This window comes from Balearica regulorum, chromosome 6, assembly GCF_011004875.1.
Source record: "Balearica regulorum gibbericeps isolate bBalReg1 chromosome 6, bBalReg1.pri, whole genome shotgun sequence".
Classification (NCBI taxonomy): Eukaryota; Metazoa; Chordata; class Aves; order Gruiformes; family Gruidae; genus Balearica; species Balearica regulorum.
This window is the reverse complement of record NC_046189.1, coordinates 19,883,543-19,909,777: the sequence shown is the minus strand read 5'-3', so window position 1 is coordinate 19,909,777 and position 26,235 is coordinate 19,883,543. Positions and strand designations below refer to the sequence as shown.

General features: G+C 40.7%; 1 protein-coding gene across 5 annotated transcripts in view; it reads left to right on the top strand.

Annotated features, from left to right (window-relative positions):
- The window catches only part of MAP3K20 (mitogen-activated protein kinase kinase kinase 20), a 91,947-nt gene that overhangs the window by 46,141 nt on the left and 19,571 nt on the right, over positions 1-26,235 (top strand). For 3 of the 5 annotated variants that reach the window (XM_075756644.1, XM_075756642.1, XM_075756643.1), the window contains exons 9-14: positions 1,626-1,700; positions 7,178-7,284; positions 12,982-13,117; positions 24,502-24,546; positions 25,328-25,358; positions 25,471-25,610. In XM_075756644.1, coding sequence (XP_075612759.1) covers positions 1,626-1,700; positions 7,178-7,284; positions 12,982-13,117; positions 24,502-24,546; positions 25,328-25,358; positions 25,471-25,610 — 534 coding nt within the window. Of the gene's footprint in view, positions 1-1,625; positions 1,701-7,177; positions 7,285-12,981; positions 13,118-17,403; positions 22,483-24,501; positions 24,547-25,327; positions 25,359-25,470; positions 25,611-26,235 lie in introns of those variants that run through there. The other 2 variants (XM_075756645.1, XM_075756646.1) reach the window with 1 other exon arrangement.

Genomic DNA, 26,235 nt, shown 5'->3' with positions numbered 1-26,235 from the left:
TGTTATTTTTATTCTGGTAGAGTTTTGATATAATTATATTTTTTTTAATCCAGAAAAGTAAAACATGAGAGTTCAGATTATGCTAGGCATGATCTCATAATAAATTACCACTGAGAAATGGCATCTTTATTATAATGCAACACTTTTGGACTCTATACTATGTGACATAACATTCTGCACAAGTGAGACACATGTAAGTGGTGATTGCAACTGATTTTCCACCTCCTGGGATAGTGAGGGTTACAGACAAATACTGTAGCAAGACTAGCCAGTGTATTTTTAGGCCAATGACTCAACCAGAGATCAAGCACCAGTACAATTTGTTTATGCATTGTACAAATTTCTGTGTATTTCTTGCACAGAAAGCTTTGCACCTTAAGGTATCACATTATTTCAATAATCATACTCCTGTGGTGCCCTGGCTCTGTATCTCCTGTTTCCATTTTTCATGGTGTTCAAATGCTCATGCAGCAGAATTTGTTAACTCTTCCTTTGGCTGCTGTGGCTTGCAAGGCTTTGCAGGTCACGTTGCAGTAATACAATGGTACAATTTGACACAACTTGCTCTGCTTTGTTTCTGAAATGCCAAGAGTAGGACAGATCAAAGAGTCTTCCTGGCAGGTTGGTCTGAACAGGACTATAATACCTGGTTCTCACCTGTTACAGGACAGGGAACCCTTTTTCTAGCTTGACCCCTGTTATATTTGGACCCATTTCACTGAGGAACTGGTTTTTTATCTACATATTTTTTAATTTAGTATGAAACATCTGAAGTCAGTTAACTGCCTTAGCAAAAGCAAAGGGATCTCCTTATATGTGTAATGTTTTGGGATGCACATTTAGTCTCAACTGGAGAGTGTGTGTATATGGATTTGCTTTTAGGCTTTCCAATGTGGAGGCAGTTTTTAAACTAAAAGTCCTCTAAGACTGAGGGAATCTTTTCATGGTTTAAAACTCTCAGCAAAGGAAACCAAATAAGCTTCAAACTAATTCTCTGTAGTCAGTGGTCCTGGCTATGACCGGCAACTCCTTGTCTTCAGTCATCAGGAAATATTTATACGAGTTCACTGTGCTCTGTGAGTGCTCTCTGAGATCTGCATGTCCTCATTAATCCTTCTGACCACAGGCTCATGAAATGTCTCTTGTGTCATGCAGAGCTTCACTTAACTCTTTTTTTACACTTAATGTAATCTATATTTCGGCTATTTGTTGTATCAAAAGTGATTATAGTATTCTACAGCTGGATCATCTGTGTAGGAGAAAGGAATTAAGGCAGGCTGTACATTATACCTGTCTTGACTAGCATCTTAGAATACCATGGAGTAACTTCCACAAACTATTACGTTTTAGCTGCTTGCCTCATTTTCGCTTCCTTGTCGCCAAGCTTTCTTAAGCAACTTCGTTTGTACGTTTGTTCCATCCCTTCTTTATAGGTCTATTAATTAAATTTGTACATCTTGCTAGTGTTAGTAATTTTGATTTTTCTTTTTAGTATGTCTGCAGTTTTTATATTGCATTGAAAAGAAAGAAGAGTGTGTTTTACTTCTTTTAATTGCAGTGCTTTTATAGGAAATCTATTAGTAGCAGCTTAAAGGGAAATAACTGGTACAATCTCTCTCCTTTAGAGATTAACCATTCCAAGCAGTTGTCCCAGAAGTTTCGCAGAACTGATGCACCAGTGTTGGGATGCTGATTCAAAGGTAATTTAATTTGTGTTTGATTTCTACACACATACACACGCCACCTTGTTTTGCTATGTGTGTTAGTGTTTCTTTGGGCAACAAGTCCCAGCTAACACCATTGCTGCATACTAGTAGACACATTTCTTCACAGAGATAGCTGAAACACTTTTTTTTTTTTTTTTTAATGTGTTTACATATTTATACCTAAATGTCTCTTTTTCCCTTTTAATCAAGAGCTGTTATGCTATTAACTTACCTGACTACTCAAGACAATGCCTGTAAATGGAGTGAGATGGCAAGAATGTAGCCATTTTGGAGCAAGTGAAAAATCGATCTTTTCTATTTTCTTTCAGTAGTTGATAGTTAATCTTTCTTGGATGTATGTGAGCATCACATATGAAATACCTACTTCAAGGTCCAACTTTGATGCCTTCCTTGTGTTGAAAACATGTAAAGAATAAGTTAATCCATAAAATGTGGGTAGGAACAGCAGCAACACATTCTAAATTAACGTTAAACCTTTCCTAATCTTTTCCCTTAGGACTGTGAATGATGAACTTTATAATGATTATACTGTAATAAGATAATAACAGAAGTACTGTAATACACTGTTTAACACTGAGAACAGAGTAAAAATACAAATTAAAGAGCCAAACCATTGTCACTATTAATCTGCCCCTACAAGAATAAACTAAAAGGGAAATTAAGAGAATTTTTACTCGGTAAAAGCTTTTGTAGATTATAGGAGTTACCTGCTTTAAATTGACTCTGCTACCATCCTGTTGTACATAAAACCGGCTGGAAAGCCTGTGGGCGTACTAGCTTTATTACCAAGCATTAGCATCCATTTCCTTTGCACGTGAAGGTATTTGACAGTGGAAAGGATAGGTAAGGAAAGGAAATTATACTCTTTTTCTCAAGTCAAGGCACCAGCAAGAACTTTGTTCCTTTAAACTCAGAAAAAAGTTAGCTACTACTTTAGAGACTAAGATTAATCCCAAGGACAATAATAGCACTTAGGTGCTCTAAAGCTAGAACCTATCACCAGAGAGTAGCCATAGAAGAGCAATATGAGAAAGCAGATTTCCCTTCTTAGTTGTTTTTTTTTTTTAAGCAAGGAGATGCTTTCCTACATAATGGATCTGGAAGCCTGAGATGCATCATCAGTGTGTGGTTTCCACATGAACGCCCATTTAAATGCCATTCCCCTAATATATCCCTCTCTATCCTCTCCACAGAAGGGACAGGAGAAAAATCTGTGAGCGTTTGCATCTACAAGTAGACTGTTTAAGTTCTAGGTCAGTAATTACTGAAGAACACTTCCCAGTGGTAACTATGTATTTTTAATACCTACTCCCAAGCATCAGCATCGCTACCAAATGCCACAGAATAAGAATTATTGGAGTTTCTTTTCTGTAATTGCAGGACATACTAGGTCAGCTCGCTCTCTGGCTTGCTGTAGCCAGATATATAAGTGTCCAGAAGGCTGTTGCTGTTTTTCAAGGAAAGGGATGGATCTGCATGTTGTAAAAGAGGGATGCCCAGCCATCAGGCTGCGTTTTCTGTCTCTGTGAGCAATTCATCCGGGTTTGGGCTGGTTGCTGCGAGCGCTGTTCCCAGAGGCATCTCTGATGTGTGCAAAGAGTGACTCTCACGTTAGACAGGTTTTTCTGACAGTCTGCTCTTCGCTGCTTTTTTCATGCAGCTTCTTTTCTGTTAGGCACTTATAAATGCATCGTTCACATGACTGAAATGGAGTAACCTCTGGTCACAGCTTGGGCATGTGACTGACTTACTCGGTCACGTGTTGAGAAAGGGTCGCTACTTACAGCCCTCAAAGTGCCTTCATAAAAGGCTGTGTGGCCTGCACGAGCCAAAAGATGGAGCACACTCCTCTCAAATACTGCTCTGGGAAACGTTTCCTTTTCGCCAGGATTAGCTGTAGAAAATCAGATAGTTGATGCATGAACAAGATACTGAAGGTCAGGCGGGGGTGAGCTTGAGGATGTCAGCCACTCAAAAGCAATTGCTTACATGCGTACTTTTGGCCTGCAGAAAGCACGAGGTGTCTTTAGGTGGCCTGCCCCTGAGAAGAGGGGTGTGCGTTTCCTGTGGGGCTGAGGAACGTGCTTGGAGAGCTGCTGCGGAGCAGTTGGAGTGTCAGACACTGCTCGCACCATAACTTCCTCGTGGGAGTGGACAGGGTTATAAACTTCGCTTTGAATTCTTAAGAAGTTCTTCATACCTGGAGAAAAATGTCTGTAGCGCTATGTTCCACGTGATATTTGTAATATATTTGTGACATACAGTTTAAACTGTATAAAGACTAGTGGTTCAGCTGTGCTAGTTGAAACGAACAGTTACTAGTGGGTTCAGAGCACTTTACTAAAATGTTGTTTACTAATTATTTTAAGTTAGTTATTATTAAAGAACAATCTCTGTGGTAACTAAGTATCTTAAGTAACTACTTCCACATGTTAAAACCCAAGCAAGCTGCTTTTGCTTGGGTACTAGGTAATTGTACAAACAAGGTTGCTCATCATTGATGCCTTTGTTTACTGGGGATACTTGCTTTTGAAACACAGGTCAGTGGTTCTTTCTCATTTCATCTGTTCCTTCATTTCATCCCCACTTTAACATCAAAGATGTTTATACATTACTGAATATTTTAATAGAAATCAGAAACCTGAGGACAGAGAAGCAGCAAGAAAGGAAAGGCATATGGATTAAATATCCTGGTTTTATGGAGACCTTTTTAGTAAGAAAAATTAAGTGGAAGGAAACAGTGAAAACAGCCAGAATTATTTCTAGAGGGGCATATATTTTAAAGATTTTTGTATGAGACATCACAGATATAAAGGGAAACAATTTTCAAAGGCGACTCATGCCTTGATATTTTAAGAATCTCTTACAGGGAATGACTTGAGATGTCTGACTTTCTAGAAAGTGCTAAGCAGTCATCCACTGAAAATAAGACTTTTCTTTTTTTTAAAAGCTTCTGAGCTTGGGCTCCCAATTTCACTTCGTGCCAGTTTTAACCAAGGTATCAGTCTGCACGTAGAGTGTATTCATTAAATCTGAAATTATCCTTGCCTAGGGGGAAGAAACCAACAAAACCCATATGGCAGTGTAGGCTTCTGTCTTACTGTCAGCTTTGCCTCCAGGGAAAGCTGGTACCTGTAAATCTGGCAGCTACAAAGCTGACAGGGTGGCTGGCGGCTGTTCACAGAAATCGCACAGCCAGAGATGTACAAGCTTTATTGGTACCGTGTGACCGTGCATGTGTTCCAGCTCTAGTTGCGCAACTCAACAGCTCCTTTGCCTGTAGTGTAGGACCCGAAGAGTGTGTGTTGCTGCTCCTCCCAAATTGGTCAGTCTGTGCTTTCACCCGCCCTTTGCAAAAGCCCTGTTCTCTGTCATTGTCTCCACTCCAGTTACTCAGGGCAAGCCTGATAGTAGTGTTGACTGTGCTCAGTGTCAGCCCTGCCCCATACTTCCCAGCATACCCCCAAGAAAGGAGGAGCACACATGGAAGTGTTTTGTAAAAGAATCCTAAGTCATAGAATATTGTAATTAATGCAGGATGGGGATGTTTGCCCTTCATCTCTTCCTGAAAATAGGATTAGTTTAGTGAAGGCACATTACACACCTGCCAGTCCATCAGACAGTATGTAGCAGCAGCAGTACCCGGGTGTATTAGTGGGGAGCCACAATCTCCCATCTGACAGCTTCCTCACCATTTGGGAGGCTCTGGAATCCCCTCAACAGTTCACACCTGCTGGTGTGGTTACAAGAGATGCAGCTGTAGCAACAAGAAGTGTGTGAGGGCTGTTGGAAGGTTCTCCTTCCCCAGAACTGCACCGCAGTTGCCTGTCCTGGTTGGTGCCAGTGATGAATTCTGTGCTCTGTACCCCGTAGCGCGGCACGCTCCCTGTCCAGGGAGGTTTGTGCTTGTCCAGGGCGTGTTCGGGGGGTCTGGTCAGCCACAGCAGGTCCAGCACCATCCTGCATGTAGGGGCACGACTGCTGCTCCCCCAACCCCCCTGTAAACGCTGGGTGACTCTGCTGGGTTTCCAGACTGGGACTAGATGACCAAGTGCAAGCGATGTGCTGCCGAATAGGCACCTGCTGCCATGCTGCTCGGCACACCCCGGTTGCCTCTCCATGGACGCTGGGCTGGGGCCAAACTGTGTAAGCACGTGGTGGCTGGGGCAAGTGCTGCCTGTTGCAAAGAAAATCTGCGTAGCTCATCCAACTGCCCGTTGCCTGAAATCATGGAGATGGACCAAAAAATGACAGACAAAGCCTCCAGTTACAGCCAAATAGTGCAGCATTACAATAGAAGAGAGCTTGTCTTTTTTTTGTTATGCATTTGACACTTTTTCATGCTGTTTGACATTTAAAATAAAGAAATTGTCTTTCTTTTATAATGTGGAAATCACTTGGATCTTCCTAGGAGAGACACCTCAGCATTGTTCCTAATTGTTTTTGTGCTCCCAAATTAAAATGCACGTTTTAATTGCGGCATCTGTAATTTTAGCAGAAATGGTATAATTACAAGCGCAATAGAGAGAGAATGTGCATCATCCCCTTATTATGTATCTACATTTTGTTTCAACCTTTTGTCTCAACCTTGTCTGGGGTCTGTCAAACAGACTAACAGAGTCAGCGTTCTTTCAAGAAACACATTTAACTGTGGCTTTTTCAGTTTTCAGTTATTATCCTGCTTCATAGCTTCCTTTTGGGACTAAGGGGAAAGTAAAAAATACAGAGAAGTTTTAACTGCTCTCCGTGACTAGTGTGCACAGTGGGTGCAGGATGGAGAGCCCAGGAACAGAAAGTTCAGTAAATGAGCCCAAGACAGAAGAGCCAAGGCTGACATGAGCTCGGCTGCCTCCATCCTCACTTCTTCCCCGGCTGCTCCTGAGATAGCTAAATGAGAGGTTTTTCTGGAAAGTCTGTCATCTCTGCCAGAAAGGAACTGCACCCAGAAACCCATTTTTGATGGGCAGCTAAATAGCTTGTTCACACATTAAAGAGTTTGGGTTTACTACCTGTAAAAGGCCATGTGGCTAATTACCAGTTGTTAATGGGTCCAGCCTTCTCTTTCTGGGAGTATTTTCCTTCTTAGCTTGAGGAAATCTTTATTCTTTAGGATTAAGAATCTTGATGGTTATTGATGCTACTAATGTTGTTTAATGCTCTTATTGAGTACCAGGTTTTACTGGTAGATATGGGAAACTAAGCTAAGGTGTGAGTCCTACTAGTTTTGTGACTCTTCCCAAACCAACCTATTCTTCAGTGGAAAGAACAAAAAACCACACAAAGCCATTTACGAATTTACAGTACTCCTATAGGATGCTGTGTTCAGAAAGCAGCATCCCAATTTCTGTTGCTTGCAGTCTTTCAATTGAAAAATTCCCGCAAATAGTTTTACACAGTAGTAGTTGTGTCTGAATGCAAATGCTGTGTTTTGTTTTGGTTTTTATCTTCAGAAAAGGCCATCTTTCAAGCAGATCATTTCAATCCTGGAATCTATGTCAAATGACAGCAACCTTCCAGACCAGTGTAACTCATTCCTGCATAACAAGGCAGAGTGGAGGTAAGTTTCCTTCCTCCCAAGCTGAAATGATGTGGTTTTCCTTTGAAATGGTGTGAGTCCATATTCTTCAGAAAGACATCAGACTCCGATGATGTATTGGTAGAAAATATCTGTGCTCGAGGTATTTTTAGAACGTAACTTACCTTGTTGTTTTTCAGGAATGCCCAGAATGTTGTGAAACTTGTATTAGGAGCCAATACACTTAGCTGTACCCTATATTTATTATTACACGGGTTTAGGTATCATGATATTTATGGGTTTGTGATTCACATCTTAAAACCAATTACGCGTTTTCAGTCAGTAGTGTGAGGGCAAAACAACTCAGGTATACGTATGTTTGATGCAATTTTCATAGGAAGTATATAGGTGTATGTTTTTGGGTTTTTTTTTAAAAAAAAAAGGATAAAGAGCATAAAAGAATCAATTTTCAAATCATACCTCCATTTGTCCTCACTTGTGTTCTGCTATTTTTTGTGCATTCCCTCCTTTGTATTGACTTTGTGTCCATGCACTCGGCATAGAGCTGGCCTGGGCATATTTTTGCATAGCACACCAGCATTGCATGAGCATGTGATTTTTTTACCTATTGCTGATTGTAATTTTTATTCCGCAGTGGTTATAAATGGAGATGAGATTTGAGAAAATTTTATTACATGCCACAGTTTTACAGTAAAAGTTTCAGCCTATTTTCTGTATGTGCCGAAACATTAAATAAACCTGTCCCCGAAGCTTATTTGGCAGTTAGAAAGCTTGCTGCTTCACAGTACATCCTTCTGTTTGGAAAAGAAAATTGAAAACAGATCTGCATAGGCAGAAGATTTTTACCAGGCGATCGTGCCTCAGTCTATATTAAGAAGCGTTGGCCCCGCTCCAGGTAAGCTGGGAGCAGAAATATTAAAAGATTCCTTGCCTGCAGTCAGCGCAGGAGTCGCAGAAACCTGGAGCAAGGCTGGGTGGGTTGATGGGGAAGAGCGCGTGGAGGTGAGGCTCGTCTCGAAACCAGCATCCCAGATTTCCTCCGCCGACTTCCAAGGAAAATCAAGACGTATACTTTTAATCGGCCGAGTGGAAAAAGTGAGGTGGCGGTGGGACGCTCCCCCGGTCACATGGTGGGAGTATAAATAGCCGGGGCCGGGACCGGGACCGCTCCTGCCCTGACTCAGCAGCGCCGGCGGCAGCCCCGCGGCCTCGGGCACCGGCACCGGCGGCGGCGGGGCGCCACCTCCTGGCCACAGCGCCGACCTGCGCCGGCCGGGGGCGGGGGCCGCCGGGCCCGGGCCGAGCTCTGCCCCGCCGCCTGGCTCCCCTGCGGGCGGCGCTGCGAGGTTCCCCCGCTGGAGCGGCCCCTTGCACCGTGTTCAGGGTTCCCTCTTGCCACCGGCTCTCAAGTGTTTGTCGATGATTTTATCCCTGGCGTTGCTTTTACAATATATCAGTATGTGCTCTCGCCCTCCAAATCTGTGTTCTAAGGCTTGGGACAAATGTCGGGTATTTAAAGTATAAACCCGTATTTCTTGGCCACCATTATTTTTGCTGACTCCGGACATCGTGTTGTGGTTTTGGTAGCAGACAGAATACAAGAAGGGTTGGAAGAAAAATATCCTCTAGTGAGTGGTTTCTTATACACCCCTGTATAGTAAAAATATTTGTTTAAAAGATGAGCAAGTACTCAAATTCCTTTAGGAAAAACAAATAACTACTTAAATCTTGACAATATAGCAGAATAAAGGCTACACTAGTTGACATTTGGTAACATTAAACTTCTGTTCTTTTACTAAATTGATTCATTTCTTGGAGTGTCACTCAGGTAGCCCAAGTATTTTTTGCAAATTTTATTTTGATGCACCTAAATTGCTGAGATGAGGAATAGCTAACGAGATGTTAATGAAAAACCACATAGAAAGAAAAAGTTCTTTGGTACTATCAAGTCACAGAAAAACTTATTATCATGGAGACTCGTGTTAAAGGTAAACGTGGCGGGTTTTTTGAGACAAGGAAATATGAGAAAGAAAATACAAATTCATGACGGGGCGTGATTTGCCTGAAAGGAAAGATGATTTCTGAATTAAGCTGAAATGAAAACACGAAGTGGAAAAAGAGCACAAGTTATGTGGGGACTTGCTCAGAAGCTGGGTAAGAGTGGCACTCTCTTACCTGAATTCTGGTAATGGCCGCCTTCCCTGATGCGAAAGCCATATCTGCATGGAAAGGCTCATGAAGGTTAAGCCAAATTAACAGAAAGTATGCAAAAAATATGCCAGTTAAAGTAGATGGAAGACTTGTGATCCCAAGGGATAAACTAAACCAGACTAAGACCATTTCTGACAACAGTTGCGCAGAAGTTTAATGTGTTTTAACTTCTGCATTGAAAAATCTTTGCTTTTGTTCATTGGTTTATTTTTTTTATATTTTTTATCCCATCGTGATTTGCAGGGAGATAGTTGAACCATCAATAGGGAAAGAATGAGATGTGTTACCAAGAAACAGGGAATTTTTATGAAGCCTGGCTGTCAGAGCCCTGGAGAAGGGTGGGCTTGGGAAAAGCAAAAGTTACGCTTGTTCCTTTGAGGGACCTCCAAATTAGTGATCCAGATACTGCACTTTCACAGGGATACTGCATTTAACAAAGCAAATCAAAGCTCAGACAAGCTGGATTGCATTTTTTCCCACTGTTAAAAACAGGCAAAGTGAGGTTCTTTTTGTATAGAGACATGCAAAAAATGCATCTGTAACAGCAAGTAACCAGAGTCTTCAACCTCTGTGACTGGCTGGCATGAAAACTGAGAGTGTGCTGAGTCTATACATGACTGGCAGAGGTAATAAGATAAATGACACTTTGATCTATCTTTAATGTGGTCTTATTTGCAACATTTACTGGTCGTGATGTTTATATTAATAATACATTTCAGTCTGCCTGTTCTATCATTTCCTTAAATTAATTCAGTATCTTATTTCCTAACTCTTCTACTCTTCATACTTTTATTATTTAATCGAATAGGGGAACTGCCTTGCGACTGTTGCACAGGTCTGCCTTATATTCTGTGATCTTTTTGGAGCTCTCTCTCAAGTCACTTTTATTACAGTAGGAAAAAATTACTATTGAAGTAATGATGTTCCAATTCAGTGAGAGATCACATTTGTCTGCATTTAGTCATATATACTAACTGCATTTCTCCTTCCATCCTTTCCCTGCAAGTGGCTGTTCTAATGATTTAAATAGTCTATTAGTGATACTTATATTAGTGTATCAGTAGCAATTCAAGACACATAAACAAGTGCCAGTCATTGTTTTTAATCTGTGACTGTTAATCTGTGACTGTTTATCATTATAATTTCTAATACTACAGTATACATTCTTCAATGTCACAGAATGAGATTATTCTCGAAAAGCCAGTAAGCTCAGACTGCAGAACTACAGAAGCAAACAAATCCACATGCCCTGCCATGTATAATGTTTCAAGCTGCTTCATTTATGAAGTAAGACTCATTAACTGGGCAATGTACGGTAGCTTTCTCTTTAATTACACAGTTTTATTATACAGTGGAATTATTTTTCAGAATGCAACTGTTTTCGCAGACTGACCTTTTATTATAAGAGAAGTTTCTGTCTAATGAAGAGAGGTAATTACAGCACAAAACAGGCTTTTGACATATAGAAAGCTATTGTTACCAGGACTTTCCTAGTGCAGAATGTTATTTAAAAGATAATTTAATTTACATATTTAAAAAATTATAGAGTTGCATATAAATAGCAGTGATGTTGAGAGACAAACGAAGAAAAGCAGCGCTTGCAACTATCCTCAAATTGCTCTGTAGTTCCCACAGTAGATTGCATCGTATATGTTGCACCTGACAGAAAGGGTTTATGATAGGGAAGTGAATGTTTGGAGAGGAGTCACTTTCTGACCTTCTGTCCAGTGTTTTTTAGTTTTGTTCCTTTATTGTCTTTTTTATTAGGATGTGTGACCACTTTCCACCCAGCACAGAGATCAGCCTTGACCTTGCATGCCTAAATACTAGAGAGAATTTTTGCTTGAAATCTGAAATGTAATAATTGTGAGGGGCATTTGTTCTGACCACCACATCGAACAGCTCACCCAGTGGGATTTAAGTGTGATAAATGCCCTTGCCCCAGGTGGCTGATTTTTGCAGTAGAATTAAGCGTGGTGGTAGAGTTTGCAGTACAGTTTCCTAGTTACTCCAGCTCTGAGTCCTTTCGCTGTACTTTGTAAGCATTACCCTCTGACAGAGATGTCTTATTAAAATATGAAATCGATAAGATTTGGAATATTTAAATTATTTCATTTACTTCAATAGGCTATTTGGGTATGCCTGAACTCCTTTAAGTTGATACTGGAGAAGAGCTTAGTCATTCCATGCTAGGACATGAGATTTACAGGAAGAAATAATTATCTTTTTTTTTTTCCCCAATAGAAATGACAACTAACTCTGTTAGTCCTTTTATTTTTGAAAACATCATAAGGAGCAGATTTTGTTTGCAGTATGTTTACGAAGGGAAAATGTTATGAAAGTTTGAGCAGAAGATTTGGCATTGCAGAGTCCCAATAGCAATCTTCAGAGCTCCCTCTAGGATCTCTGTCTCCTTAGGAGCTCGTGTTTTCTAGGAGGAAAATGAAATGCTGTGATTGACTATTCCCACAATGTGAATAGGAAAGAGTTAAAGTAACAGTCAGGATGCAGGTGGCAGGCAGTGCCCAGTCTCCCAAATAGTCACAGAAATGGTTTGTTAAATGCAAATACAACCTTTGATACAAATTGGAGGATATTCTTTGGTTATCCCACAAGCAAAAAATGTGGCTGAATTTAGTGACAGAATTGTTTTTCTGTACTTTCTAGTATACACCCGTGTATTTGTAGCACAAAACTTGTTAAACTCTTTCCCAAGAGCAGTTCAGTTCATGTGTTTAAAAGATACTGTCCATCAGAAAGCATATCAAAGGAAACCACTTTAAGGGATGAGGGACATCCAATGCAACCCAATAAAGATGGTATCTTGAAGCTTCTTAGAGTACTGCCTTCACTTCCTGCCTTTCTTATTTTTCACACCTTTGCATGTATGGTGAGAAGCAGAGAAAAGTAAACCAAATCCTTTTATTAACCATTCCTAACTTGAGAAGCTTGTATTTGTAACCATTTGCAGGGCTGGGTCATACCATGGTTTATATTCTTGCTCTTATATCTTCACCTAGAGAAAACGGGAAGGTTAGGGGGAAAAATGCCCCAATGCTGCTTCTGTGTATTTTGAGTATAAGTCCAAATAGTATTTATAGCCAAGTTATAAACCCAGGCAAATGGGCTTCTTAGACTGCCCGTGTTGTGTTGCTAATGATTGTCCTGTTACCAGATCTTAATGCAGTTTCTTTATGGATAAGATCATGTTTGATGATGTTGAGGGAAAAGACGGCATTTTAGTTTTTCAAATGTTGTTATTACATGGCATTTTACTGTTTTAAATGTTATTTTTCTTCAACTGAAGGTATTATGGTTATTCTCAAGTATAAACATCACCAGTTGTTCGTAAAGCTCTGAAAGGCTTTGCATTTGGTAATTAAATGCACTGCTTGAGTTAGTATTGTACTTTTCAGCCTTTCACATTTAATTAACATTCAAGTGGGAATTATGAACAATTTATATCTGTCAGGAAAAGACAAGACGTAACAAATTGTCTCCGTGCAGATGTGAAATTGAGGCAACCTTAGAGAGACTAAAGAAACTGGAGCGTGATCTGAGCTTTAAAGAGCAGGAACTAAAGGAACGGGAGCGACGTTTGAGGATGTGGGAGCAGAAGTTAACCGAACAGTCCAATACTCCTGTAAGTAGATAATAATTCAACCTTTCATCTTACTTCAGAAAGTATTTAGAACTTTGTCTATGTAAATCTAAAGACACACCAAGGAAATAGTGTCCCTGTCTTCTTTAGTTGTTCCTTTGGGTCAATTAAAGTCTATTTTATTACATCACTGCAAAAAACTGTACTATTTTTAAAATTTTCATCTAATACATTAGATACGTGATATTGCTGATAGTTCATATTGTGCCATGGGCACTTAAGTAGTTTCCCATTGATTTAATTACAGTTCTCAGCTTTAAAAGTTGATTGCATTCAATAAATTCATTTTTTGTCTAGAAAGTTGTTGACTTTAATAGTTGCAGGATTTGGTCGTAAATATGAGATTCATTTGTTTCTTGCAGAGGAAGGCTTGAGAAACCTATGTATATATTTTATTTTATTCTGTTATTTTTCTTTGAGAAGAAGCAAATTTTCATTCTGTGAAAAAGGGGGTAAAAACTTGAAGTGTTAATTTAGGGCTTTGTTCATAATTGTAGTTAACATACTTGTACTGGCCAGTTACTAGCTGTTAGGATTGCCACATTTCTATTGATAAATTGAACAAAAAACCTTCCTTAACGAAATACGATGCTCTTTACTGATTGGCAGAGGGAGGACCACAGAGTTAGTGCATGGCTAGACATATTACAACCAAATTGTTGTTAAGAAAAATACTGCGTTATCTACTTGTTTTTAAAGCTCTAGCCAAAACAAACACCAAATCAAGGTTACAGTAGCATATGATTTTTCCTATGCACAATTTCATCCTACTTACAACCTTGATTCCAGCCAGACTCATTTACATACAACTTGTTTTTAAGGCATAGCTTATTGCTACTGTTTGAATGAAGTTGCATTCACGTTCCAGCTGTGAACATGCAGTAATGAAATCATGAAGACAATGTTTTCCTATGTGCAGATACTGCATGTTCTCAGTAGATATCTGTATGCCTGCTTTAATGCTTGCGAACTTCCTGTAACTGAGCTGTGGGCCATCATCTATCCTGAGCACAGCATGACACACAGCCTTAATGAGCAAATCTTTTCACGAGCAAGGCCCTAGGGTTTTTTATGCTGTACTTGCTTATGACTTCTACTTTTCACTTAGAGCTAGCATTGCTGAAAGAATAAAGCATTGTGCTAAGGCCTATTGTGCTAAGCATGAACTATCTTTCTGCATAACATTAACCCAACTCTCCTATTGCATTTAAATGCAGTTTCTGCTAATAGAGAAATACAGTTTGTTTTTTCCATAGCTCTTCAGTGAACTGTTACACTGAACGGCTTTTAAAAAGCCCTTTTGTTGTTAAAAAATTGACATACTGGCAAAAATTGGCTTGTTCAAGCAGGTTTGATTTTTTTCATAGCAAATGAAGTTCTACAAGGCACTGGTTACACATACAACTATATTTTAAATTCATAGCTGTAAATCATTTGCGAAATATCCCTGGGCATTTTGTTTGCAAGCTGTAATCCATGTAGTCAAGTGTCTTCTTCCCTCCCTTGGTTCAGGGTATGTCTGCTCAGCAGTGTCAGACCAGAGGATTGCAACGGGGAGGTGCACTGCTCGATTTTAACTACCTTGGCTAGTAAAAATGGTAGTAAGGAACTGGCAACCGGAGCTAATAACTCAGCTTAGGGTGCCCACTAGGCTTATACCTGGTTCTTAACCAACGCTAGGCCTTGTTGTGTCTTAGCTGGTACTGTCATCCCTGCTCTACGCTCTGCAGTCACTTCTTCATTTTGTGCTGCAGCAAAGACCAGAGGCCAGCAGGTACTATTAAAGTGGTGCGCAGGAGGAGAAACTCAAACCAAATGAAAGCAGAACAGGGAAGCTGTCTCTGCCACTTGATTCTCCAGTGTTTTAGGGTTGGTAGAAACTTCCTCCTGCATGGTAGGTAGCAATGAGTGGCAGGCTGTTCCTACTGCAAAGAATAAAGTATAGCTTTACACACATCAGGATGAGGCCGATCTTTAGAAACACTTCTGTGAGAGCAGTGTTTCTCTCTGCTCTTGCTTTGACCCTGTTTCTGCTGTGTCTTGTACAACAGACACCTTTGAGTCTGATCTCTGCAAATTCCCTTTGTGCAGATCTCCAAGAGCCTCTTGCACAAGGGAATCTGGAGCCTTTTGGAGGAGTAAAATATATCCACAGCTGTAGTGAAATGGGAGACTTTAAGAAGTGGAGTGTATGTAGCTAAGCTGAAGCTCATATTTAGAGGAAGACAGTGAGCAGGACATGAAATCCAGATGTTCACTTGTGGTGTCATGCACCTGCAGGTGGTCCCTTAAGAACAACAGTGGCTTGTACAGAGGTTGGTGATCCCAGCTATCTATAGAACTCTCTTCATGATAATTATCATATGCAATGTGACACCGAAGGCAAAATGCTGTCGCAAAAGAGCTCCTAAGTTCTTCAGATAACGAGATGGCAAAGTATATAGGAAGTAAGGTGATTATAACGTGCAATATGAGCCACAGTTACAGCCCATTTGCAGGCCCACTGCCAGGCATTGCACAAACACTGACCCAGAAACATGTTTTAGAGGAAAGCTGTTTTGCAGCTTTGTTGATTTTTAAGGGGAATTCTTCTCATATGTCAGGGGATGCTTTCTCATGGATCTAAAGTGACTAAAACTCCAATAGCTGACAGAACTACCTGGCACTGAATCATGTGTGCTGGGCATCTATTTTCTGTGGCTAGATCTTGTTTTTAAAAATACTCCTTCTCTTTATCAGTAGGAGCTTTTGGTGTCCTTGATCTGAGTAGCACTGTAGTGATGGTATAGTTGTTTTTTCCTGTACAGCCAGGTGTAGAGAGGCTTAGCTGCAGGTTCTTTCATCACTTAGCCATAGGATGCATGAAGAGTATTTAGGGCACGCCATCTCCCCAACTTCTAAATTTTATTTTCATTTCTTAAACTACGATCACTAACTTTTGTTAATCACAACACAAATAGAAAGCCTGTGTAAGTAGGGAAAACTCAAGAGGAACAAAAGCCAGATATTGTCTTTTTTAACGATAGACAATTTGTCAATGTAAGTGGTTTTGCCAAGAAATGGGCCCTCTTTGAGCAGCCTGGCCATGAAGCCTCCTGTGTTGCAGACCAGGGTATCACCTTAATCACCCCTGTAACCCCATTGTGACCAACTGCCATTGACTCTTCAGTTTTCTGATTAGGTTAAAAAAGATGTGGAAAACCATTAATTTTGGGCAGTTAGTTTTCCAGACAGCTTTGAAAAGAAAGGCTGGTTCAGGTGTTCACACACAGCCCCTTTGCTGTTGCTTTCGTAGGTAGTTTAATTTGGGATGAAACTCCTGAGTTCTTACTCCCTGTGGAGAACAGGCAACATGTCACAGAGGTTATTAGCCTGGCCACTCTGAAGAGGCATTAGTCATTATTTAGCTGGAGAGGGCATGTTTCATTTGTTATTACAAACAGACTGGGTCAGGAAAACACCATTATCTGTAGGTGAAGATTAAATCAGTAGAGATTTAATATGATGAACAACAAAATGGCAGATACCTATTGATATAATTTAAAAAAACAAAAACAAATGGCAACCAAGTTGAGGAAGCTGACCAGCTGACCAAACAGCCCCTCTTCCCCTGCCTGCTCCTCCCTGGGACAGCTTCCAGAAGCAAGGTGCTGGTGCGGGCTGGAGGCCGCTTCCCATGTCCTTTGCATTGGTGAGAGGCTCGTTTCTGATTGCGGCCATTGCAGGGTGACCCCTTACTCTCCTCTTGAGCATACATTTAAAACCTTTGCACAAATAATACTGCTGCTGTTATTTCTGATATTTAGAGGGCTGCTACTTCTGCACCAGACTTTGGGAGCTTGTTTGGGTTCTCTGATCTTAAATAAATCTCTGATTTATTCTTCAATCCTGAACGTTCGATTAAGCAACTCAGACTTCTGTTGTACCCACATTGCCTTGGGAGCCAGTCCACCTGGCTGGGAAACGTCACATTTTGTTTTACGCTGTACAAGATGAAGGATTGAAGAGTTTGAACCTTCTTTTGTCATGAAAGCTCTGCTACCTGTGGTTCTTGCCATGCGACTCAGTGATTTTGCACTTCCATTTAAGAACAATGACCCCAGAATGAAGCTGTCTGATTTAATGAATTCCTACTTGATCTCCGTGTTTAGATTCACTAATCGTTGTGCTTTCTGTTGATTGCCAACTAATCTGGTGGTGTCTTTTTCCTTGATTTTTAAATTGGTTCTAACTTTCACTTTTGCTCTGTCCTTTCCTCCTTTAAATAGTTTTTCTTACCTCTTGCTGCAAGAATGTCTGAGGAGTCTTACTTTGAATCTAAAACAGAGGAGTCAAACAGTGCAGAGATGTCATGTCAGATCACAGCAACAAGTAACGGGGAGGTAGCTGGCATGAACCAAAGTCTGAAGGCCTTGATGATGACGGGCTTTGGGGATATCTTCTCTCTGAACCAAGCAGGATCTGTCCTGCATTCTGGAATGCAGATAAACATGCAAGCCAAAAAGAATTCTTCTAAAACCACCTCTATGAGAAAAGGAAAGAAAATCAACATGGCTTTGGGTTTCAGTGAATTCGACTGGTCAGATGACGATGATGATGATGATTATTTTGATGACACAGATGATAGCAGCGAATGAAATCAGTTACAGAATTAAACCTGAAATCGGTTTTAGCAAAGCAAAACAATAAAGTTTTAGAACAAGAATCCTGTCAGTTTGGTCTGTTTAAATCCTGTAAAAGAAAAAAAAAAAAAAAAGTGAGGCCTTTTCCAGGCTGAGCATGTTTGTGTGTAGAAAGACATGTTGTTTTTGTTTAGATTGTGCTGACTTATTTCTGCTTTGATGAAATTTGGAACTAAACTTTCCAAACTAATTGAGATTATTATTAAGAACCATGATTATATCTATAATTCTTGATGCCTGATTACAGAAACTATGGCTTGATAAACTTAAGATCTGAAAACATTGGGGGAAACTTCAATGCCTTTAATGCCATTAATGTACTTCAAATTTTTCTCTTGTGTTTTTTGTCATTTCCTTTACCCCTTTAATTGTCAATCATATGAATATACTTGTACTTCCAGATTTGCTATTCTCTACAATCCATTCTTTCTTACTGTTGCAGTGAAGGGGTTTGCTGTGTTTCTAATTTAAAGCCTTTTTCAAGGCGGCATTGTGGGAAGTCACAAATAACGTTTCTAGGAAGAGAGAAACTTGGTTGAGGGGAAGAGAGGGGTTAGTTAAATACACAGTTTAAAAACTGAATAGCAGCAGAATCCAGAAAATCCCTATTAGTAGATGATTTGTATAAATGTTCTTTTTCCCCTCACGTGTATGTCATGTGCATATAATTCACTCTAGCAAAGTGAACTGCAATCAGACCTCTGCATCTATTATCAGATATTGTGATCTAGAAGCTAATTTTCAGTTACGTTGATGTAAATCCAGGAAGCCTCATTAACTTTGATGGACTTATTCTTGTACCTGAGAGTAAAAATCGGTGTTAGTAAATTCTGATTCTGCTACATCTCCTAAACTGTGTGTGCTACCCTTATGAAAGGACAAAGAGAAGCCATGATGACATTTCAGCTTGGGCCCTACTACTGTGGCTTATGTGAAATTCTCCGTGATGGTGGTAATGTGAGGAATATTTACTAGCCTCTACGTACCTGTTTTTTGCAGCTAAATCACTTTTAAAGCATTGCCACTGCTGTTACGACTTACCGTAAAACTCAGCGTGTAACAATCTGCTGCAATAATTGCCTGCCAGGCACTTACGGTGAGAGCAGTGAGTACGTTTCTCCTGATGACCCCTTTAGTGGTGATGCAGGAGGAGGGAGGGAAACCAGCACAAACACAAATGCAGGTTAGAAAGGAAGATGTTGTAAAATATTTGCCCAAGGAAGAAGGGCAGCATTTCAAAAGAAAAACGTTACTGTCTAGTTCAGCTGTAGTGGGAATAAGCCATCAAAATTCCATTCTCAATTACTGGAGGGGTTTCTTTTATGAAAACTTCTGTTTTTGAGTGGCTTCTTTAATTATAGGCTTGCCTGTTACACAGCTCTAACCTACATATTATGGTGAGTGTTTTTGTAGATAGCTTAGAGGAAAATGGATACATTAGATAACAACAGGCCTGAAATCATTACATCTTCACTGAACAAAAGAGAAAGTTCTTTGAAGGAGTTTTTCTAGAGGGATGAGTGGGCACCTCTTCGGGTTGTGAGAGAGAATTGTTTTATCCTCAAGCATCAGGACTGGTCTGGTAACCTGCAAGGCAGCGAATGCTGCGCTTCGAGCTAGCCTGTTCCACTCAGTTTGCACAGGGCTGGACTCTCCAAGATGCTTAATTTCTGTAGGATGTCGTTCCACATTCCACCTTCTTCCTGACAGTTGCAAATCCATTGGCTTGAAGGTAACCTTCTTGTATCAGGAAGCATTTCTCATGACAGAATTGTAATTTAAATTAATTAATAAGTCTATGGAGTATCCCAAGGAGAAACTTGGTCCTTTAGCACAGGTAGGGATAGTTTCTTAGGTCCATCAAAGCAATCTCATTTTAGGGAGGAAAAAGTGACATAGAAGGGCAAATAATTAAATGGAAATAAGAGCAAATAGGCTGTTTCCAGTGCAGATTTGTACTATTTTTGTAAGTCTACGTCTGCTAACACCCACAGCAATGATACTATTTTTATAACTGCCACTTTACACAAGTCCATCAAATTTTCCTGGGTGCAATCTAATATGTGCACTTTAGATCTTAAGATGTGTGTCATTGTGCATAAATTACTGTACCACATAAGCAGTGTAGGGTTGTACAGCTTTAACTGAAAAGGAAATTTGGTTCAGTACATTTAGTATTCAATAAAGCAAAAAATCTGTTCCTAGCATTGATGTTTTGCACTTTTTTAGCATCTGACAATCTCACAGCACTTCATGCACACTTGTATTTGCATGGGTTTTAACTGAATTTGGAAATCCACTCCTTAATCTTTACAGAAGTAAAAATAGTCCTTAAGTAGTATGACACAGGGTTTCGTAGTTGCAAAATCACAGGATTTAAGTCTGTCTTCAAGGTTTTGTGCCTGCTCACGCGTGTAACTTATTTCTGCAAAATATCATCAGAATTTGGTAGCATGCTCATAGGAATTTCTGCTATCTACTAAGTTCCAGTATTTTCTAGTGAAACAAAGATGGATTTTTTTCCCCTTCCCCTTTCTTTCCCTATATATTATTTGTCCAAGGAAATTAAGCTATATTAAGGAAAAAAATTAAACTCTTGTAAAACTTAGCTGTGTGTTCAAAGTAGCAAAGGTGGTCTGTGAATTGTAAGAAGGTGATAACATATGACAAACTCTTCTGATGCAGTTCCCCTGAGATAGTGTTATACTTAGCATATTGGCTATGCTTATTAAGAAAGTGATGGTATTGATTGCATTTTTACTTTCCGGTGATGACTTTCATACCAGATGTCTCCAGTTTACAAGCCAAAAATCATATGTGAGAATCAAGCTGTGTTGTTTCGGCCTCTGATACGCTTCTCACTAGATAAAGGTTTTGAAAGTGGCTCTGGTGGGCAGGTATGTTGGTTGGAGGAGGTCAGAGTATTTCGTCTTCCACGCCTGATTTTGCTCTGCAGTGCAGTCCAGTCTGTCTCCTACCTCTGTCATCACCAGGGTATATAGATCTCCACAACAGTCCACAGCCACATAGTGTGTCAGCTTATGAAGGCATTAAACAAACCCCGAAGGTGTTTCTCTGGCTGCTCTGGGCTGTGAGCAAAGCCACCAAAAGCCTTCCCGTGCCCTGTATGCCTCTAGGCTCACTAGTCCCCACCAGGCCTTTTGGGATCCCAGTTCTCTCTACCTTCCATAAAGCCCCGGAGGTATCTGCAGTAAAATAATATTGCTGCATTTGATGGAGGGGAAAGGTAAGAACCAGGCCTGAACTTCTTGTTTTTACCAGGCTGTTGTATTGCCAACATTGACTTAGATGGGTAAATGGCCTGAGAGAGGAACGGTGAGGATCCGCTTTTGGCTTGCTTAAAGATACAGGATGAGCTGGGACCAAGACAGGATGTCCCATTCCCTTTCTTTTCCTTCAGCAGTGGGGGAAAAAATGGAAGGGGGAATTAATAGAGAAAACCTTTTGATCTAGTCATTTTTGTGATGATCACAACAGTAATTCCTTGGGGTAGCAAGTGTCCTAAGGTACAGTGTGTGGGTGTGCTGCATCCCCAGCCGGTTGTGTGCTGCCTGACGTGGACCTCGTCCCATCTAGATGGGAAGGGCTTCCAGGAGGTGAGCTCTGGAGCAGCCCCTTGTCACACAGCCATGTTCTTGACTTGTCATTTGTTTATCGTTCCAGCGGTTTTGTTAGATGCCGATTCCCTTGCCTTCTCGGTTTTAAAGCGGTTATTCTGAGTGAAATACTTGATGCAATAATGACTTATGTTGCTATCAGCAGTAGCAATAAATCCGTAGCATGCATATAGCTGTTAAGTATTCAGTAGCATTACTGTGTGTCTTTAGTTCTGTAGCTCCTTTTTCTGTAATCAGGCAGCTTTTACAGGTTTTTAATAAGACCTCTAACTTGACAGAGGTTTTAACTACAGTCCTAGGTAGAATGTTCAGGTAGAAAAATAAGTTCATTTAGTAATTTTCACAGCCCTTAAAATGCACTGGTAGGAATCTGGAGGAGAGACCTTTCCCTTTCCCCCCAGACTTCAACTTAGTGTACACTGTAAAATCTGCACAGAGATTTCTGATGTGTGAAGATTTAATTTTAAAACTGTAGAACCAACAACCTTCTTTCAACATTTTATATTGTGTGCTAAATATTCATATGCCTTTTAAAGTCAGATATAGTCCACTGCATTTCTTGCTTTTGCACTACTGAAGAGGTTTTGTACTGAATACTAGGAGTCAATGCTACTTACACTTCAAGTGTGAACCGATGAAATTTGAATAGAAAGTATTTTCACAGTGTTAGAAAACTTCATTTTCCCTTCTGAAAAAAACAAAGCTTAGCGCAACGCCTGTGCCAAAACTCTTGTGCTGTAAACTGAATATATCATTTGTGTGGAACATGCGATGTTACACTTCTGTGTGGTAAAACCTTGCAGCGTCAGTTATTCTCTTTGCACTTGACATATGATGTCTTGTTTTATTCACACTGTGGATTTGATTTTCCAGTGTAAAACCAAAGCAAACAAACAAAAAGAAATCATGCAATGTATTTGATTTCCTCAATTGGTGTCATAAACTTTCTTTTGATGTGAACTTTTTCCTTTGCTTCTCTTTGTTCCAAACTTCTATTTTGCAATAAACATTTTGACAGTAAATTTTATGCATCTGTGTCCCTGTGTAAAATGCTGGTGTTTCAAGAGGTTCCTTATTGTCTTCTGGTTTAAGTCACTTTTTATATCGCTCATTGTGTGACATTTCTCCTTTATTCTCCCATCTTTTTTTAAAAAAAATTGAAATAATACAGAACATATTCTGCCACTGGTTATATTTAAACATGGGAAAAGCTGAAAAAATCCATCGTGCAACTAAAAATGCAATATTGGACTTCTGCAGTAAATGATTCAGTCGTACAAATTATTGTTCCAGGCTCCTCCCACAGCACCCGCTGGTTTGGCTATAAGTACCTACAGAAGGCAGGACCTGCTGCCTTCCTAAGGATGTTCACAATTGCCACTCGCCCTCCCTTGTGCTCAGGTGTTGCCCCCAGCACTGCTTTTGCCCCACAGCGTCCTGCCCAGGCTGTGGGTAGCTCTTAGCGTAGGGAATGCCTGAGTCACAGCAGGCAGGTTGAGAAGATTGGCTGGAAGTATGGTATAGTAGAAAGAAAAAGTCAGGAAGGCCTCTCTTTTCTCTGGCAGACACATCTTCCCTCCTGCCACTTCACCCCGATGCCTTTGGCTGTCTCGCCTTTGGGGAAGTAATGGGGCAAAGGGATGGGTTTGAGTGTCCGCTAGGTCCTCCTCACAGAGGTGCCTGCAGCTGGTCTCGTGGACGGTTTGTGCCCAGCGAGGTTTGGCTGAGACATGAGTGGAGCAGGAGGAAGAGGATCGGAAGAGGATCTGAAGAGTCCTTAAAGTGGGGTGGGCGGCAAAAAGTCATAGATATGGAGGCAGAAGCCAAGGGGTGTCGGGCAGTCACAAGTCCTTCAGTGGGAGTTTCACAGCAATGGCTGGAAGTTGTGGGTAGATTGCACTAGGCCCTGGTCTTGTGCCTGGAGAGCCAGGGAAGAGCTCGGGCACGTAAGGGGCAGCTCTGCCCTGGGCTGAGTGTCCAGCTGGAGGCAGGCAGGGCTGTGGGCTGCGGGGGGGCATGCCTGGCCTGGGAGGGGGGGCTGGAGAGCTCATGGGTGGCAGGGCTCTCTGGAGGAGGGAACAAAGCCTTGGGGGCTACTGGGGAACTGAGTGGACTCTCTCATAAGTCAGTGTTATGTACATCCAATAAGTTTGCCACTACATCATGGTATTGAGCCTTTGGGAGATGCTACCAGTCCAAATACATACATACCTAGGAATGTTAACCCTTTAGCCGGATGAAAATGCCAAGGAGGTGAAGCTTGGGACACCATATGCTTGAATGAGTAAAATGCCAATCAGTATTACAGTGACGTCTTCTCCTGTGTCAGTATCACATCATCCCAGATTTTCACTTAATGCAGCCGTTCTCCTGTGCATCCTCCGTGGTTTCCTTGTGCCTCAGGAGCTAACACCATCTTGGGTACAACCAAGTTGCCCTGCGTGGGCTGCGGCACTGGAGGAGGATGGATAGTACTGTACTCCCCCAGCCTGGGGAGCAGTTACGAAGCATTGGCAGAAACCAAGACTGACTTGTCTGTACAGGAAGACTAGCCACAGTGGCCCGACTCCAAATTCTGCTTTTGCTGCTGTCTAGTGACAGTTTTCCTTCCTTTTGCAGAAAATACCCATCATTCGGGAGAGAGTCGTAATCACAGCGTTATTTTCATTGCAGATATCAGGTGGTACCAAAGCCATAGCAAAAGCAAAAGCCTTCCCATAGTGTCAGAGCCGAGAGGCAGCTAGAGAGTCCTTCGCCATCAGATGGTTTACTTTTGCTTCCTAAATTGTTTCTATTGGAGTTCTGCTGATAATTTTATCTACATAAAGTGATGGGATCGATTTAGCACTTCCACCGTGCTGTTGGAGCCAGCCCGTGATCAGTGTGGATCCAAGGGTTTAGTTATGTCAGTATGAGATACACAGCGTGAAGTCCTGCCCTGTGCCGGGGAAAAGGAACGAAATAAAATCAGCCACCAGAGTAAAATTTGGGTAGAGGGGAGAAAAATGGTCAGACCTTTTTTTTTCAATTCATATCTCTCACACAGTTGCTGCCCTCCTTTGATATTTGTGCATGGACCGAAGAAGATGTGGTGAGTATTTTGTGTTAATGTGGGCAGCGTTGCACTGCTGGAGCTCTCTAACAAATTACAGTGGGTACAGAGGGAGGGAAAGCCAGATCAGAACATCTAGGTGAGATTTTACTGCTATTTGTTTGGTGAAGCTTGTGTCCCAGAAGGGCTTTAAAATGACCATGAGTAAATTAAGGACTCGAGTGACCTTCGTAAAACAGCCACATTCTCCAATGTCCAGAAAATAATTTGTGCTGGCAGCTGTCAGTAGCTTTAAGGGGTATGGAATCTCTTTTTCATATAAAATAATGGCATTGAGTCTTCTTACCTTTTTATTCAGTTAAAAGGCTAAATAAGAAACACCAATCATTTATCTCTAGCATCATAGCTATGTGTCATAGTGATTTTAATGTCCCATGTAGCACCCTCCTTGTGTGTTGTGCATCATGGGGATCTCTAGCTGATGTTTAGTGAAGGACTGTCTGGAAAGCCAGTGCAAAAGCCGTAACAGCCCTGGGTCCTTAACTTCAGCCCTTTTAGCACGTGACAGATCGGTATGCTGCTGCTTCGGTTGTTTCTGTTCTTCATAACGATAACTGACGAAGGTGGCTGCAAAATAGAAGGCACTTTTAAAAAGCTAAATAAAAGTACTTTGCATTGGTGAATCTTGAGTCCTTTAATCCAAAGTTAGAAGTATTTTAAAATTTTATTTTAAAAAAGAATGATTACTTGTGAACTTCAGATAACTGTAATATAAAATACTGATAATGTGAACTTCAAGACTGATTCCTCTGTTTTGCAGTTTTTCTGGATGCAACAACTTACTAGAAAAGGTAAAAAACGTACCTTCATATTCACATTTATGAATAAATATACATTTGGTCATCTTTTTCTCCCTCCAATAAAGCACCCTGTGGATGTCTGAATAACCTCTCTTATCTTAAGGTGATGCTTCTGGTGAAATGAGTGTATATGCTAGCTTGTTTAAGGAACATCATATCACTGGGAAACGATTGCTTCTTCTAGAAGAGGAGGATTTAAAGGACATGGGAATTGTTTCCAGAGGACACATCATCCATTTAAAGGTATTCAACAGTGTATGTTGAATATTGCAATAGATTATAGTGTGACTATTAAGAAGGAGTCTATGGGTTTTCAGTAGCATTAACAACAAAACGAAGTTATAAAGCTAAATAGAGAACATATTTGGTATTAAAAACCCTGGAGTTACAGCTTCATATGGATCTAGAACCCAAAGCAACCTGACCATTTTATGAGGCATGAAAATGTGCTAGGTCTTTATACGCCTCTGGTCTTTATACTCCTCTGTAGTTCTTGGTTTTCTTGTGCGCTGGACTGTCAGTACTGCTAAAGATTCACCTAGGAGTTCTCCCTGAAGATTTCTCTTTAGCCGAGGGAGGAGCAGATGTGAAAACAGTTATTTGAACCGAAATCTCTGAAATTCTCAACTTTCACATCTCATCTTTACCTTAAAACATACTTTGACTAACAAAACTCTGTTAGACAACTTTAAAGCTGTTTGACAGCCAGGTTGCTTTGCTCTTAAAGCTTTGTTTCATGGTGTTTTAAATATCTAAAGTTTGTCATGAGTTAGGAAAATCATAGTCTGGAAAATGCGATCACAACAGCAGTAATAGTATTAATACTGTAGCCACAGGAGAGAGTTCAGTTTCCTGGCAGTCAGCTTTG